Source organism: Diaporthe amygdali (genome assembly GCF_026229845.1).
Source record: "Diaporthe amygdali strain CAA958 chromosome Unknown NODE_50_length_292117_cov_63_955086, whole genome shotgun sequence".
Taxonomy (NCBI): domain Eukaryota; kingdom Fungi; phylum Ascomycota; class Sordariomycetes; order Diaporthales; family Diaporthaceae; genus Diaporthe; species Diaporthe amygdali.
Window position 1 is genome coordinate 171,998 of NW_026517070.1, and position 17,412 is coordinate 189,409.

At 48.7% G+C, this 17,412-nt stretch overlaps 5 protein-coding genes across 5 annotated transcripts; 3 read left to right on the forward strand and 2 right to left on the reverse strand.

Annotated features, from left to right (window-relative positions):
- Positions 1–170: 170 nt before the first annotated feature.
- J7T55_014685 (uncharacterized protein) lies at positions 171–1,335 on the forward strand (the record flags this gene model as incomplete). Its single annotated transcript, XM_053134997.1, has 2 exons — positions 171–527; positions 583–1,335. The coding sequence occupies 2 exons, from the start codon at positions 171–173 to the stop codon at positions 1,333–1,335; spliced, it is 1,110 nt and encodes a 369-aa protein (XP_052987318.1).
- A 1,344-nt stretch (positions 1,336–2,679) lies between these two features.
- On the forward strand, positions 2,680–4,025 carry J7T55_014686 (uncharacterized protein; the record flags this gene model as incomplete). Its single annotated transcript, XM_053134998.1, has 6 exons — positions 2,680–2,879; positions 2,960–3,049; positions 3,107–3,330; positions 3,393–3,604; positions 3,667–3,816; positions 3,990–4,025. The coding sequence occupies 6 exons, from the start codon at positions 2,680–2,682 to the stop codon at positions 4,023–4,025; spliced, it is 912 nt and encodes a 303-aa protein (XP_052987319.1).
- Positions 4,026–5,160: 1,135 nt separating this feature from the next.
- Positions 5,161–9,009, forward strand: J7T55_014687 (uncharacterized protein; the record flags this gene model as incomplete). The annotated part of the gene is made up of 8 exons (XM_053134999.1): positions 5,161–5,321; positions 5,386–6,097; positions 6,287–6,389; positions 6,448–6,701; positions 6,768–7,875; positions 7,934–8,280; positions 8,675–8,807; positions 8,957–9,009. 8 exons carry the CDS (start codon positions 5,161–5,163, stop codon positions 9,007–9,009), a joined length of 2,871 nt encoding a protein of 956 aa, XP_052987320.1.
- A 391-nt stretch (positions 9,010–9,400) lies between these two features.
- On the reverse strand, positions 9,401–10,635 carry J7T55_014688 (short chain alcohol dehydrogenase; the record flags this gene model as incomplete). The annotated part of the gene is made up of 2 exons (XM_053135000.1): positions 9,401–10,418; positions 10,541–10,635. 2 exons carry the CDS (start codon positions 10,633–10,635, stop codon positions 9,401–9,403), a joined length of 1,113 nt encoding a protein of 370 aa, XP_052987321.1.
- Positions 10,636–11,034: 399 nt separating this feature from the next.
- On the reverse strand, positions 11,035–11,970 carry J7T55_014689 (uncharacterized protein; the record flags this gene model as incomplete). The annotated part of the gene is made up of 2 exons (XM_053135001.1): positions 11,035–11,607; positions 11,665–11,970. The coding sequence occupies 2 exons, from the start codon at positions 11,968–11,970 to the stop codon at positions 11,035–11,037; spliced, it is 879 nt and encodes a 292-aa protein (XP_052987322.1).
- Positions 11,971–17,412: the final 5,442 nt, after the last annotated feature.

The following is a 17,412-nucleotide window of genomic DNA, read 5'->3' on the forward strand; positions in this document are numbered from 1 at the left end:
GGTCAACAGACCAAATTCAGTATGACAACGAAGACGAGGTTTTGTAGATAAAAGACATCCCATGTCCTGTTTCTACAGATGATTTTCGGCCATGAAACATCTTCATTCCCCTTCTACACGACAACCATCTACAATACCATCATCTAGTGTCGAGCTAAAGCAATCTTACGATGTATTACGCCTATATTCTAAACTCCGTGGTCGCTTTGGCGGGAATAGCCATTGCTGCCCCGGCCATACCCCGATCTTACAACATCCCCGCCAGCGATGGCTTTCCCAGCCCAAATCCAGATCAACTGGCAACTATCCAGCAAAAGGCAGGTGGCCAGTTGCCCAACGGCCCTCCACCACCGAAACTCGAAAGTAGCAGTCTTACTGCGTTCCAACTTATTCTGTTCAACGAGAACTTCGAAGTGGCCTACTTCTCATCGCTCTTGGAGAACGTCACCAACAACGCCTCCGGGTATCAGGTGGATGACCACCAGAAGAGAGCCGAGTTGCTCTCAGCACTCGAGGCTGTCAAAGCTGTATGTCCACCTTCCTTCCTCCCAAGCTGATCTGCATCGCTAACTTATTATACAGCAAGAGGAGCTCCATGCCATCAACGCCAACAACGTCCTGACAAAGTTCAACACCTTCGCCCCTCCGCCATGCACGTACAAGTTCCCAACCTCCGACGTCAACTCCGCCATCGCCCTCGCCGAGACCTTCACCTCATTCGTGCTTGGCGTACTGCAGGACGCCTCGCAGCTGCTGGCTCAGAATGGAGACGCCGGCCCGGTCCGTGGCGTGGCGTCCGTGATCGGCCAGGAGGGCGAGCAGAATGGGTTTTTCAGAAACTTCCTGGGCTTCAAGAAGCCAAGCGAGAAGCCCTTCCTCACCACGTCCGTCGCTCCGTTCGCCTTCAGTGTGCTGCAGGGCTTCGTGGACAGCTGCCCCTTCGACGTGAGCCAGATCAACATCCCCATATTCCCGGCCTTGAATGTCCTCAGTGGCTCCGGTGGAATGGACGTTGAGGCCAAAGACCAGTCGCTTGCGTTTCAGGCGGACTTGACAAACGTGAAGGATGCCGAGAAGTACATTGGTGGACAAGGTGAAGGGCTGTACATCACTTACCTGACGGGACAGAACTTGCCTCTCAGCCAGCCAGTGACAAATGTCTCCTGGGATGGCAAGAAGATCAAGCTTGAGGCATCGTTCCCATTCTCAGCAAATGTCATGGAGGGCTTGTCTGTTGCGGTACTGACAACAAGCAGTGGCTTCTCATCGCCGGATGATGTTGTCAAGGCCACGCTTGCTGCGCCTGGATTGATCCAGGTCAATGAGAAGTTGTAGGGAAGGTGGTGCATTGTTCAATGGCGTTCTGGTACTCGGGTATGTGCATAAGGAGCCTGGTTCATTTCAAATACCCTACGCATTCGTGGGAGTTCATGTTTAGATAGCGTGTCTTTGTTTCTTTTTCTTCTTCTTTTTTGTGCATTTTTTTTAGATGAATATTACCTATTATCACTAGTTCAATCCATTTCGGTCTATATATTCACGCTCTAAGTCGACTGAGATGGCTAAGCAGGTTAGCATAGGATGAGCTCGGTGAGCAAAGCAATGATCTGCCCCCGGCTCCCGGAAATGTCCGTGAACCCAACGATGGCCTCGTGCGTCGGGATGAAAATTGAACCTGCGGATCCGCAGGTTGCTTAGCCCCGAAAACGTTGAGATTTTGACACTAGAGTAGGCTATAGCCCGCCGTCATCGTACGACTAAAAAAGCCACAACCGGCCTATCCGCCCGGCCGATCCCCATTGCCATGCGTGCCATGTCTCCGAGGACTAACCCTGTATTGGACGAACTTACCCCAGATTCTGACCCCAGACCAATGCCTTGGCAAGCCCTTGTCAACTATGCTCTAGATGCAGCAGCAGGAGTCATGTTTTCGTCAGTTCTAAATGGTCTCTCCAACTTCATATTGTCTCAGGAGCTTGTGTGACAGATTGGCTTAGAGCTTCACATTTGTGTGGATTGGCAGAAATCACTGGATATCTTACAAGCCCTGATACGTACATTGATGAGCAGTTTTCTGGTATATTCTGGAGCAATTGCAACAGACTGCTTTTGTCCGGCTGCTCTTGTGGAGCAAGCTGACTGAGCTCAGGACCAACCCCTGAAAGCGATCCCCGCATCCTGTGCTCTCAACCGCCATCGACTAGTAGACATTGGGAGCGGTTTCAAGAGGGGGCTTATTCGGTAGTTAGAGTTATCTTGGCCTACTTTGACTGCTGCAGAGAACCAGGAGCCAACCGGTGAAGGGGGCAAGATCCTGACCGGACTCGCGGAACACTCGCTTTCACGGCTCTCCGCTGGCAGGTGACCAATGACATGTCCCAATGCGAGCCAGCTCATGCAAGCTTCGCCTCTGGTTGAACTCAATGTGTGGAGGAGCATGACGAGAGCCCTGGATCCTCCTGTGTGCAATGATACCCGATCGTGACTGACATGAGGTAGGGTGGTGGTCTCCAGCCTAGAAGTTTCCGAATCCCGAGCTCCTGGGCCTTCGTTCATATAGATGCTTGGAACTCATGAGTACGCCCTTTCCTTCGCCCCAGGCCAGATCGATGTTGCCATTTTGCATGAAGCCTTTACCTAGCACGCCCAAGCCAAATCTTGTCTCGGACTTACACAACCATGCCTGGCCGCAAAACTTCAAAGCCTGACATCGAAGAGTCTCGTTTCGATTATCACGATGATATAGGCGCCACACTTCAGGAGGCTAGGACGAATGGTGCCGTCTCTATTTCTGCGGATCTCTTCGAGAAGCTGTATCTTGCTCCCAAAACGGACGTCAGCGGTCAACTGAGAAGAACGTTTGGAAACCCGACTCCTATGTGAGTTGCTATGATTCTCTAATACAGCACTTCCTCATCTTCCCAAATATTATGTAGGGCTAATCCCCTCCATGCAACAGTGGTCTTGTAGGATTCTTGCTCGCCTTGACGCCCTTATCATGCGATCTGATGCAATGGCGAGGCGCTGCTAGCAGTGGCGCGAACGGCATGTAAGTATCCGCTAATTCGGAACGAGTCCTAGAGTTGGTGATGTTGACTCCCTCCAGCCCACAGTTCTTCTTCTTCGGAGGCCTGCTCCAATTCACCACTGGGCTCCTGGAGTTCGTGCTTGGGAACACTTTCCCCTCCGTCGTCTTCTGTACATTTGGCGCATTCTTTTTGTCACTCGGTGGCACCCTCAATCCATCGTTCGCGGCGTTCTCGTCGTTCGCTCCAGCAGGACAGGATGCCTCCGTTGGTCTGACAACACAGGCATTCAATGCCGGGTTCGGTAAGTCGCCACTACAACTGTTATCGCCAGCTCCGGTGCTGTCGAAGTGCTCGTGTTAACAGTGCTGACACATCTTCGCTTCCGAGTAGGCTTCTTCCTGGTCTTCATGGGAGTTGTGTCGTTCATATTCTTCGTCTGCGCATTCCGCACGAATGTCTGCTTCGTCATCATCTTCCTGACCTTGGTTCTTACCTTCTCCTTCCTGACTGTGGCGTATTGGCTGCTCGCCGAAGACTTTGCAGGGAATGCGTCGACGGCCAACGACTTTGTCATCGTAAGTCGACTCCCGGTTGCGCACTTGGTCCCGATGAATTTGCGATCATTAACAAGTACTAGGCGGGTGGAGCCAGTGCTTTCGTTTGCTGCGCAGCAGGCTGGTGGATACTCTTCGCCATTGCTCTCGAGTCTGTCGACTTCCCTTTTCAGCTACCAGTCGGAGACCTCAGTCGCCTGATCAAGCCGAGAACCAAGTCTTTACCAGCCCATGTGCGTCGCGAACAGGTTTGATCAAGACACCTTTGCCGGGCTAAGGCACATGGAACATAATTGGAAGGCGTAGTGGATGAGCAATAAAAAAATACTTGATTCAGTTGGTGGAAGTAATCACTATGAGATGATGAGTGGGCACTTGACGTGTACTGTACTGCATAACGCATCAGATGGTGCTGGCTATGACGAGTTTGGCCGTGATCTAAACTTCAGACCGTGAATATATGTCTTCACCCCAAGAAACACACACAGAGCACCATGCTTTCGTGACTGTATTTTCTCTTGCATGGGTACAGTACCGGAGCCCTACCTGACAATTGGACCGTAAATAAATTGAATGAAGACGCCTCAGGTGGACATCTCGGCCTGCCTGAGTGATACCTCGCTCCTGCCTCGCAAGGCTTCGAATTGTTTCATTTCTCAACACTTTGTTTCCCACAACGAGGCAGCCACCTTCTACTGCTCCCCTTTCGAGTGACCCTGACTTACTTGAGTGGCTAATACACCCCTCTTGGACCTCTCGTCGATTGTCTACATGGGTGCTTTTCCCCGGTCCCGACTACCCACAATAATCGACCCGGTCTTACCTCCTCCTTTCCTCATCTATCGGCGCAACCCTTTATCCCTCCTTAAGGTTGAAACCACTGCAGCCATTCGTGTCTGATAGAACAGACCCAACAAGACTGCTCGAGTGGCCAGCTGCCCTCCCGACAGTAACGGAATCGAGAAGCTTCATCACGATCAAGAGGCCCCAAAAGCCACTGGCTCTTGAAGGTTTTCTACGGCCACCTATGCTGCCGAGTCTTTACACCAGCCGGCTTCCATCCGTAAAAATTCAGTCTTGGAACTTATACCGTGAGTCGCTTAGCTCAGATTTCCGTCTGCTTCCGTCATCTTCAGCATCATTCCAACCCCAGAATCGCACACACTTCCTTCCCGTTGCGCTTTCACCACTCTTTTACCATCTTTCCCATCTATTTCCACCTGCAGTTCGCGACAGGTGGCCACTTCCGTGAGTGATACGAAAGACTGCGGCCTGAAGTACCCAGGTACCCTTAAAGCACCTTCCCTCGTACAAGAACAAACACCTTGCCGGGAATTTCTTTTCCCCCTTCAAGACATTTGTCCACTTCGTCCACTTGATCCCTCATCCCATTTACCAATATCTCACACCATAAGTCATCTGTCAGAAGCCCCATCAGACCTGATTATTACAGGCTCAATTCTCGCCAACAGCCTACAGTGCCGAACCACTCAATTAAGAAGCATCAAAACAAATCAGTGTTACACGGAGAACAGCACGCCTGCCAGAACGAGTTGCGCATCTACGATCCAGTGACTATGTCAAGCCATCGTGGGTCGCAAAGAAGTGGTGTGGGATCCCAGAGAGGCTTTGACGGTTCCCAAAGAAGCCACGGGGAGCCTAATGCAGGATCCTCGGGATCACAAACGAGTGCTCGGAGACCGCTGCCTGTAGGAACAATAGAGGGGCAGCTCTACAGGTATAAGATACTATGCAGTGCTTTGGAAAAATTATCGTTGGCTAATCATTTTGTGGGCCATCAGACACCCGAAAGATCCCAAGTCTACATTAAACCGCAAGGTCCTGACTTGGGAAGATGAGTACCAAAAAACCCCAAATCTCAGCAGTCTGTCTCTGTCAACAGAGCCGTTTCCTAATCGACCGGATTTCGGCAAGAGGGGCAAGCCTATTCTCATTTGGAGCAACTACTTCGAATTACTGGTTGATCCACGCCTCGTAATGCACCAGTACAAGATCGAGGTGCAGCCTACAGCTGTCGGCAGAAAGCTAACTCGCATTATCGAGTTGTTTCTGCAGCGGCCCGAGTCGATTGAACGTTCGGACAGTATTTTCAGTGACTTCAAGTCATTGCTGTTCTCGCGTGTGCCTCTCGATGATGGTTATACCGCTTGCAACATTGTGTACCGGTCCGAGTTTGAGGAGGTGTCTCAAGAGAACGCACCGGTTTATCATCTTCGCCTCCAACTTACCAAAATTCTCAGGGTTCGACAGCTCATCGAGTACCTAACATCGACCCACCTGACTACTGCTTTTGACGAAAAGCATGTCATGATACAAGCTTTCAACGTCTTTTTGAACCACTATGCCAAGTCTCAAGGCAATCTGGTGACCCTCGGTAGCAAGACTTTCCCAAAGGACGCGGTGGGTAAAGACCTGGGCGGTGGCCTGCTGGCTATACGAGGGTTCTTCTCTAGCGTTCGAGTCGCCACAGGTCGGCTCCTAGTCAACGTAAACGTATGCTGCAGTGCTTTTTACCAGCCAGGCCCTTTAGTCGACCTTATAGTAGCACACGGGTTCCAGGACATGTATCGACTGGAGCAGTTTCTCAAGAGAGTCAGAGTCAAAGTCACACACGGGAAAATTCCTGGCGCCAGAACAATACAAGCTCTGGCTTCCCCAACTGATGGACGGGGATCAAATCAGCGACGACCAAAAGTTCCGCAGTTTGGATCCGGCCCGAATCAGGTACAGTTTTGGTTCCATGATCAGGGGCGATATGTTACCGTATCGGAGTTTTTCTACAGATGTAAGATCTAATCTCTGTTTAAACGAAATGTGGCGTGACTAACATGTTCGCCTCTAAGCCTACGGTATTAGACTGAACAGAGCGAACCTACCTGTGGTGAATGTCGGGTCAAAAGAGAAACCTGTCTACCTTCCGCCAGAAGTGTGCGAGGTCGAGGTTGGACAGAAAGTTGGGTTCAAGCTCAACGCGGATCAAACGAGCAGAATGATCAGTCATTCCGTTCGAAGACCAGCTCCGGCTCACAATGCCCTATCCATTGCTCGGGATGGACTTCCAATGGTTGGAATGTCGCAACAGACCAACCTTTTGCTTGTAAGATTCTCAGACTATTACACACAGAGCTGATGCCAATATACTAATCAAAATCGCTCAACATAGGATGCTTTCCACATCAAAGTTGATCCGACTTTTACCAGTACCCCAGGCCGTATCCTGACAAAACCTCGAATTGCATATGGAAACAATAGATCCGCTACAGTAAGTCCGTCGGCTTCCTGGAATCTTCGTGGTCTAGCAATGAGTCGACCTGCGACGATACCCGCGAACACATGGGGCTGGTTGTACATTACCATGAACGGATACCCCCCTCCTTTTCAATCCATAAATCCTCTCCAAACCGCCTTGGAAGCATTTCGGGAATCGCTGCGAAGAGCAGGTATCAACATTGGCGAACCCAGCCCAGGCAGCCGCCAACTCCATCTGAACAATGTCGAAGACCCCTCGCTGGAAGATGTGCTCAAACCGGCCTCAGAGAGACTGCAAATGATCTATATAATTTTGCCAGCCAAGAACACGCCTCTATATAACCGGATCAAACACCTCTGTGACGTCAAGCTCGGGATTATCAACATCTGTTCCGTTGGAAGAATGCTCTTGGAGTCCAACGGGCGGCCACAGTATTTCGGAAACGTATCGCTGAAGTTCAACCTCAAAGCTGGAGGCGATAATCAGCTCGTGGATCCATCTCGACTTCATTTCATCTCTCAAGGAAATACCATGATTGTGGGCATTGACGTTGCACAGCCGGGCCCAGGCGCAAGCAGTTTGGCCCCCAGTGTTGCTGCTATGGTCTCCAACAGCAATGGAAAGCTGGGCCAGTTCCTAGCAACGTCCTGCATCCAGAAAAAGCGAAGGCAAGAGATGATTGACGGTCAAATGCTGAAAGATCATTTGAATCTCTGGAAGACTGAGGGCAGACACACCACATTTCCTCAAAACATACTGATCTGCCGCGATGGTGTATCCGAAGGCCAGTATCAAATTGTCAAAGATCAGGAGCTTTCTCTTCTCCGAAAGGCCTGTGAGGAGATGTATGATCCTGTGGGCCAGCAACGCCCGCGAATCACCATCGTCATAGTAACCAAACGCCATAATACACGTTTCGGGCCGACGACAACAGAAACAGCTGACGGTAACGGTAATTGTCTGGCTGGTACTGTGACTGATCGTGGAATTACCGAGGCTCAACAGTGGGACCTTTGGCTACGTACGTCTGGACTTGATTTCTGGTCATAAATAAAGTAATTACTGACTCGGATCCACAGAGGCGCACTCAGCTATCCAGGGAGCAGCGCGACCTGCACATTATTTCGTCGTACACGACGAGATATTCCGCGCTGCTCCTCTTGCTCAGGGCCACAACGTCGCTGACACGTTTGAGGACGTCATGCAGAGTTTGCATTATATCTTTGGACGATGCACAAGGGCTGTATCATATGCCACTCCAGCGTACTACGCAGACATTGTCTGTGAGCGCGCCTGCCGATACCTGAGCTTCCTTTTCGACCCTTCGGCACATTCAGACACTGCATCCCTGATGAGCGATCTGGACGACGACGACGATGACCAGCGCCGAGCCCGTCTCCAGGAGCTTATCACTCCTCACCCAAGGGTGAGAAACAAGATGTATTATATTTAGGTAGCCTGGATCACTGCGGCAGCGAGGACCTGCGACGAAACGATGGTAGCGGGATAATCAGCGAGAACCATGGACAGCTTCACCCTCCTTCTGGCACTTGTGCCCATTGTACTCCACCCTAACATCCCCACTCAACTACACTTAATGCAAGTATACATTATTCTCAAGTCATTATTCCTCTCTTATGGCGTGTGTAATTGTGTTTGCTCAGTAAAGCGGAAAGGTTTGAGAAGATGAGAGGCGTTAGGAACCATTCTGCCTGTTATACGCAATAGGAAAAGTCCTCATTTCTTGGCTGCAAAGTGTCTGGTATGTAATTCGGCCTGGCACAACTTATGTGATTCAACGGGAATACTCAGGTTCCCAGCCCATCATTCTTTCTGCTGTCGTGATCCCAGCCCGCCGACTTGATGTGCTTGTGGCGAGCTTCTTTGTCGGTCCCATGGATCTATGCATCCTATCCACGATTGCCCTGGGCATCATTAGCATCTGTGATTGTGGTCCGTTGGGACTTAGGAATGCATATTTTTCCCATCCCAGCAATAGCTTCCGTCGGGTTCCGTTTTGTGTATATCTGGCGGCCTTTACAAAGTACTAGAACGATGGATGTGAAAAACAGTATCGTTGTTGACATTTTCTACTCGGGCAGAGCTGCTAACGCCTGGTTCTCCGGTTAACACAGTGACGGCGGGTGTTTTGTGAGGCAAGTATGTGCAGTTGTGGCCATGTTCTTTCGTAGCATAGGGGTTGGTTTCTGGAAAATGGTGGGTGGCTCGCTAAAACAAATCTGTTAGGATTTAATCATGTTGAACAAAGGAGCCCTGCTTTTTTTGCCGAGGAAAGACCAAAAGGACCACGTGAAGAATTCTGATTCCTGATTACTTGGACTGGAGCTTTGGCTCGATTTTCGAGAAGAGTTCACAAGAGATCGACACCTGTCCTCACAGAGTATTCATTTTGAATGTGAGATAGGCACGTCTATCGTCGAAATGCGACAGCACACGAGGAGAGGAGGATATAGCACGTTTGAAACGCCATCGATAGAAAGCCGTAAAGGGAGCTCGTTATGCCCGTGAAAGGCGAGGAAATCCAGTCAAGCATCCACATGCTTGATCTTACTCATGCCTCCATCAACGACAATTTCCTGCCCTGTCACGAACCCCGCGCCCATGAGCCACTCGATGGTCTCTGCGATATCATCAGCATATCCAATACGACCAGTTGGATGCTTCCTGTGCCGCTCAGCGGGCTCTCCCTTTGCCCACCACTCATGGCGTTCAATCTCGTCGGCCTCCTTGCATTCGTGCTTGACGAAGATGTAACCTGGGAGAATAGCGTTGCACCTGATCCCCCACTGAGCGCCCGAGATGGCCATGGCCTGTGTGAGGCCCAGAACCCCGCCCTTTGATGCCGCATATCCTTCGCAATTGGGCTCGGATTGGCGAGCACGGAACGAGGCGATGTTGATGATACAGGGGCCTTGCTTTGCGCGTCCCGAGAAGACGCTTCGGTCCTTTTCTGTGAGAATGTCCGAGGCTGCAAGGGCCGCCTCCGGTCTGATGACAGAATCCACATGTTCCTTCCGCCCATCGTCTTCGATTTTCATGTAAGGTATGCAGGCCTGACTGACGACGAAGGGTGCAGTAAGGTTGGTCTCCATGTAAGCTCGCCATTCGTCCAATACCGAGGGGTCTGCCATGCTTCGCCCCTCGCTAAACTGGGCCCTCGCTATGCCGGCATTGTTGATCAGCACATCAATTCGCCCACCGAAGAAGTCAGCCGCGGCCTTGATTGTATCTCTGATCGCTATAGGGTCTCGCAGGTCGCAAACCCCGTGGCCGATACTGCTCGGAGCCTTCGTGCCATTGACCTGGCCGGTCAAGGCTCCTGGGATATGCGAATTCGCCGTATACTTGAGCTCCTCGGTGTCGATGTCAATCAGAAATAGTCTGTGGCCCGAAAGCGCTAGATGGCGAGCAACTGCACGTCCAATTCCCCGAGCGCCCCCAGTGATGACGATGTTCTTCTTCTCCGACATGTCGGCTTGGCGTTTCAACGATGGGTTTGGATACCGCGAGCTCTGGATTTCCACGGATTCACGCTCGTGCAAGCTCATTTATGGTCCACGAATTCTCCGAAGACAGCACAAACAAGTGTCCAGGTGATGCGCAAATCAGCCTTAATAACAGCCTAAAGAAGGTTCCGTCTATGAGAGGAGCAACATGCATCCTACGTCACACAGAAGACGGCGAACCGGACCTCAAACTCCGCGTTGACCACAATGGAACTAGCGCCGCGAAAACGGCTGACTATACCGGCACCGCACATCGAACGGCGACCGGTCCCGTTCAGGACACCAATTAATTGTGCATGGGCATATATTCCGTAGCTATCACTATAAATAGCTTCTGCAAAGCAGCATCATTATACAGGTATTAGAAGCGCCACTTCTGTCCAGCATTAGATGTTAATACAGGTCTGATAACGAAGACAGGGGCCTGAAGGACTGCCCTGGTCTCTTCGCCCCTGTTATAGCCTTCAGAGAAGGTCAATTAAGTACAAGTATCTGTCGCTCGCGTTCTCCAACGACGAATTGGCAGAGAGAATGAAATTTTTGAGAGCCAAGGCTACCGCCGGCCGAACCCTCACAAATTCCAAGAATATTAATTACCTCACATTAGTATCCCTGACCCAAACGCCTTCAATGCTGTTAGGGAATCAAGACTCTCAGCTGCGACTTAAAAACCTCTTGAAAAAGCTTTTCTTCGTTTTCGGTTGTTCGACACCCAGGTCTGCTAACTCGGACTTGTGGCGGCTGTCTTCTCGCTCTCTCATGTCTCGTTTCCGCTTGCGGTCGGCGCGTATAACCTTGTAAAAGGCCTCTTCGACGTTGGTACGGGTCTTTGCGCTGGTCTCGATGAAGGAGCATCCCAGCTTCTTGGCCAGCATCCTTCCTTCGCTGATGCCCACCGTCCTCTTGTGATCCAGATCTGACTTGTTTCCGACCAGGATGATGAGACTGGGGTCGAAGCCTCCGGGCGCTGCATACTTCTCCTTCGTGGTGCAGACTTGTTCGAACACTTTTTGTACGGCTTCGAAACTTGGGCGATATGTCACACTGTAGACGACGAGGAAGAGCTCGCTGTCGCGTATCCACTGTTCCCGTAGCGCAGTGAACTCCTCCTGCCCGGCTGTGTCGAGAATCTCCAACAGGCATGCTTCGTCGTCGACAACGCATTGTCGTCTATACGAGTCCTCCAGTGTGGGGTCGTACTCTTCAACAAAATGTTGATGCGACATCTAGATTCATGAGCAAGTGGTCTACGCTAGGGGAAGCTCGGGCGCGTTGGAACTTACTTGGATCGTTAGGGAGGTCTTGCCAACGCCGCCCTCGCCGAGGACGGCTATCTTGACCATAGACATCTTGTTCGCCATCGTAAATCGATCTCGCCGATACTCGGGGGCTGTAACAGACGCTGACTGGGTTGGCGCATGAGTAGTGGTGACAGGCAGGGGGAATGCTACTGCAGCATCTAGTTGCAGAAAAGAAACAGAAGGCGAAGGAATCATTTCTGCACACTCGGAATTAGCCCCTGATCCTCGCAGGGCCGGGTACGCGGTGATTGATTCCAGCCAATCGCTTAGGGAATTGTTGATCAGCATGGAGGTTCGCAAATCTCCTGTTGCTAGCTGTGATCAGTAATTTCTGGGTCTGAATTTGAGCCCTGGGGCGGACCGTCCCCTCGGGACAAAAACCGGGGCCGCCACGTGCCATAACCCCTTTCCATGGAACTGATACTTTCACTTGAGCTGCATCAAATGGGAAGCAGATTTGCCTCTTGTGGTCAAGCTTTATGATATCTCATCGTTGGCGTCAACCTTATCATGTAATATAGATAAACCTCAAGAGCTACCCTGTAAGATCTGCAAGATAGGCTCAGAATGCAGGGGATTATCTGATCCTTGATCTTTGAGCGTTGCATAACTCCGGGCTAAGAAGTCTCTCAAGAGTCACAAGAATTGTTTCGAGGTCACTATTACGTACAATGAACTTAGAGTAATAAAAGCCGGTAAAGACTGGAAATTCGGCGCTGTGGAGACTGCGTACAGGGTATGTGAGCCACCCGAGCATGGGCACCTCATTTTCATGTGAAACACAAGATCTTTCCTTGTACACATATTTTAAATTTACTCCATTCACCTTGGTCCGATAACCAGGCTTCGCTACTACTTCACAGCGCCCTCAATCGTCGGACACCGATAGTGATAAACTCGCTACCTGATAAGTTTATCCTGGAATGCACACAAACTTTGATATGGCAGTTCGTACGGCTCGTATTGTTCAAGTAAATGCAGCCATTTCGCCAATGCTGAATGAGTCTAGACACTCTAGACCAAAGTCATGGTGCAGTAATGAACAGACTTGAGTAATTCTAAATTCTAACTCGGTTGCAATGGGTGAAGTAGTGATAAATTGGCGCGCATAAGTCAGTATCAGGATAACCACCATCAAATCGAGTGCACGTTGTCTTCACATGCCACAGGTACTCTTAATTCGATTCCGCTGACAGGATCCAAGCTGAGCTCAAGCCAAGCCAATCAAATCTGGGCCATGTGACTCTTTTTCAGAGTCTCTCCGGCACGTATTATGGATCCAAGTATATAGGGCCAAGTGGGCCATGATGGGGTAGATCTACCTAAGTAGGACGGTTCCAAAACTCAGGTGACCTGCGTCAGGGGTGGGAAAGGTGAGCTTACAGATATGCATGGGCTGTGTATAAGTCTCTGCGGTTTCAGTATTACGACGTGGGTACCAGGCCTGTAGAATGTAACTCACTATATGCATAAGGAGCGTTCACCTGCATTTGAGACCAATCAAGCTACCAGGCCTGACAAGTCCTGACACTGTTATGATTACATATGGCCAATGTTGAAGGATCATTGCAACGATGCAATGCTCTTCCCATTGGCTCCGGACTTGCCTAGGCACATGTTCTATTAGCTGCACTTTCATTTGTGGTCGGTCGAATTACATCATCACAAACGACTAATAAGAGACTGCTCAATTCCTCTATACTTTGCTTTGGGATTTGAGTCGTGTTGTGACTTATACGTCGCTTGAAGTGCTCGTGAAACTCACTACAAGACATCACGGTCCGTATTGAATTTGATCTGAGATGAAGCTCCATGACGTGGTGAAAAGATGTACGGCTCCTACCTAAAGAGGTGGACACGTTCGTAAAGGATAAACTATAAAGGATGCATAAAATAGAGTTTCTCCATTTGTTTTGGTTATCTTCTCACATTGATCCACCACAGTCACAGATGTCAGCTGTAAGAGATCCAGGGATGGTGGGTATTCGAAGCACATAGTGCACAATTTGATGACTTCCCCGGCATTATTCACAATCTACACCGGAAAGCAATCGATACGCCTCATGACCACATGTGTTAATCTCGAACCAGTTTCATCATTTTCAAATACGAACCTCACTGCCCAGCCTTTTATTTCTCACAGTCATTGGCATTGCAGAGCTACCTCTCTTCATCCTCCCAGACACTGTGATGTTGCTCCATTGGCACAACCAACTTCAGAGCTAATATTGGTGTACCAAGACAAACAACACTGAAAGAAACAGAGGCTTGAATTGTGCACAAGCGAGAAATTAGTTCTTCTTTTCCGGCAAACAAGATCCGCATTCGAGAAACATTTGTCCGACATCGCCTCCTCGCCGGGCGAGGCAAACATGGACTTGCACGGAACACATGTACAAAAGACATCCCAGGTCCTCTTTGTCCAGAAGCTAGTTTATCAGGCTCGAAAGACAGCCTCAAAAGCACCTACATATGAACAGGCACAGAAGGAAGGGCCACAGCAAACGCCGTCATCGGGTTGCGCCAATTAGTACCAATCATCAGAAGTTGGTGTACAAGAAAGGCCGGCCGGCAGGCCATGGACTTTCCCGCGAGAGCCGTGATGAAGGTTGAGTAGTGATCACAAGATCGCAGCGGGATTCCATTCATTAACACCCCTGGTGCTATCCCTGCTCTCCTTGCGTCGGCCTTTCCGAAACCGCGACGGGTGCTCGCTCATGAGTCGGACTCCTTCCCGTGTGGTATTTCGGAAAATATGGTTCGTTGAGGGACGAAGGAGGAAAATTACGCCGAGAATGTTGCTTTCGACATTGATTGGCTTTGAGATCAGAATTTTGGGCAAGGTACAGTTTGCCCACAATTTGGAGTGATTGCAACGAGAAATTATGAATGCACTTGTGTATACTTGCACCTAAACGCAATCCACTGATCTCCACAACTGTGAGGAGAGTGCCTCAATACAATTGTCTCCACTGTTCCCACACCATGTAGGACTGATGCATGGCACACGGTAGAATGTCCACCCACGGGTAGGTCTCAATTGTTTTGAGTCGGATGAACTCACGATTCGACGACCATAAGCGGTCCAGGCCTAGGGTGCCTGAGGTCTTTCATTGCAGCAGAGTTAAGTGAGCAGAGACATGACCCTATCTCTGCCAAATTGAGCGGGGCGCTGCATGCTAAAGAGGTTCAGACCATGCGACTGCTGACGCCCAGCGTAACCCGCCACGATGGATAGTTAAAAGCGCCATGGCTACGCTGCATCACTCGAACACGATAGTTGCAGAGTTTGTAACGAGTCACAGTCGTCAATCACCGAGTGTGTGTGCAACCTATGATGCCTTCATCGTCGTTGAACTCAGGGGGTGGCGTCGAAGACGGCGTGGCTGGAGGACAGGGATCGAGTGGCTGCATCGGAGAAGCAAGGTGAGCCCGACACAGCATTGAATCAGCTGTCTCGAATCTAAGACAGCGGTATTAGACAGGACGATGTATGGTTTCAGAGAAAGAGAACGGTTTGTACGGCTTGGGCAAGGTGGCTAAGTGAGGGGTGGCACAATTCTGCACTAAGGGTTCAATCAGGATGTTGGGTATCATTGATGTTGCTTCCCGACGGCGTTGCCAACAGACAGACAGAGGGAGGATGTGATAGCTCGACAGCTCGGAACTTGACTGCCGAAGACTTGTCATAAGCTGCACGAGTTGAGCGGGAAGACGGGACCAGCCTGACAGCTCCAACCTGGGCGCTTGGCAGCCTGTGAGGCAGCTGAGAAATTACGAGCTGTTGCCAAACTCAATCGGAACCGAAGAGACAGGGCTGAATTTCTGAAGCTTCAGCCTGGGACACACCACACAGTGCAGCCATGGTCTCTCACAGATTCCCAGAGCAGGATATGGCGAACGTTGTGCCCTGCACGAGTGCCAATAAGGCCAGATATGGCACGGCCTGGGGCTGTGGAGGGTGTCGTGCGTCATTCAGCCACACTGGGGCAGCTGTCCTCTGGCTCTTGGCGATTCAGAGAGGAATCTTCTCGTCAGCGGGGTGGGCATGCAATTCAGATGAAGCCGTTGTTTGCGAGCAGGAGCAACTTATTACAATTCTGATAAGTTGGAAGTTTGTTGCTGTGACTGCGAGCCTGTGCGTGTACATAGGGTGCGCAGAGTGACAACCATTTCGGGGGGAACTTCTGCTGCAACGTAAATAAATGCACGCAATCAGTTGGCCCGGCCTGGCCTGGACGGGGGCCAGACTGAATCCCCCGTTCTTCGCCAAATTGGCCGCCTGTCGTGATCTTCCTACCTAGTTTGTACAAATTGCCTTTTGGCCGTTGGAGGATCAACACTCCAACAGAGCAAACCATTTCTCGGTGAATGCGCGTTGGTGACAACGGGGAGCCTTCACCAGGACGGCTGGGCCTCGTGAGAACATAGAACTGGCTGTTCTGCTGGTGTTGTCGTATACGTTTACAGCACACACAAATGTACGTCAATGCAACCATAGACAAACCATGGCGCCGGGTTCCCGTCGGTGTAGCGATACCGTCCCCTGACTATTCTGTGTTAGCACTCCTGGTCGAAGATCTTGGATCGATCGCCGAGTGTGGGCCACAAATAGAGTGCAAGCACTGGCAAGGTGCGGGTTTCAAGTGCCTCGGCAGGATTGGGGACCTCTCAGGTGGCCCGTAATCTGATGACACTAACAGCCGCCCTCGAAAAGGGGCACGGTCGGGACAAAAAAGAGCGCACTCAGTAATTTACCCACACTACCTATTGCCAATACCCCTTTATTATAAATATACTATAGCCCTATACAAAATTAATAACCAGTTATTACACCCTTTAATTTTATATAATTTAATAAAATTTAAGAAATTTTATTAATCTATTTATTTATAGTTTTATTTTTTATAGTATTAAAGCCCTTTTAGGCTATAAATTTAAGCATTTTTTTATCCTAATAAAGTTACTGCTAAATATACTTCTTTAACCTATACTATACTTTTTCTATAAGGCTAGCAATAAGGTTTAGTAATTAAAAGTAATTAAAGATATTTATAAAACTATTATTCTCTTTTTAGCGCGTAATAATATTATTTCTTTACCTTCCTTTATAATTAAAGTTATTATTTTTTTTAAAGTAAAGCAATTATTATAAGTAATTTAAGCATTTATAATAAGCTAAAGAATTTTATTATAATAAGTTTAAAAGTTTATTTTCCTATTTATATTAAAAAAAACTTTATATTAGTAAAAGCTATTATAAAACCTATTATAGCTAACTACTATTTATATATAAAAGTGCTTTTATTTAATATTAACTTTTTTTTTAATTATTTTTTTTTAATTAAATAATTTAAATAAAATCTTTTCTATAGTTATTTATAAATATATATATATTTTTAGGAATTATAGCTAAAATATATTTTATTAAAAAAATATATATAATACTAATTTTTACTATAAAAATATTTTTTAAATATTTAGTAATAATACTTTTTTTATTTAATACTTAAATTTAGTAATATCTATTGCTTTTAATAAGTAATATAAAAGCAAAAGTTATAAAACTTTATAGCTTTTTAGACTATTTTTTTAAAAAGTAATAAATTAAGGTTTAAGCTAGCAATAGCTAGTATAGCTGCTTATAGTATTATATAAGTATTAAAGCCTTTTATTTTAATAAACCTCTTAAAAATAGTAAAGTTTTTATTAAAAAAGGCCTTTTTTTAA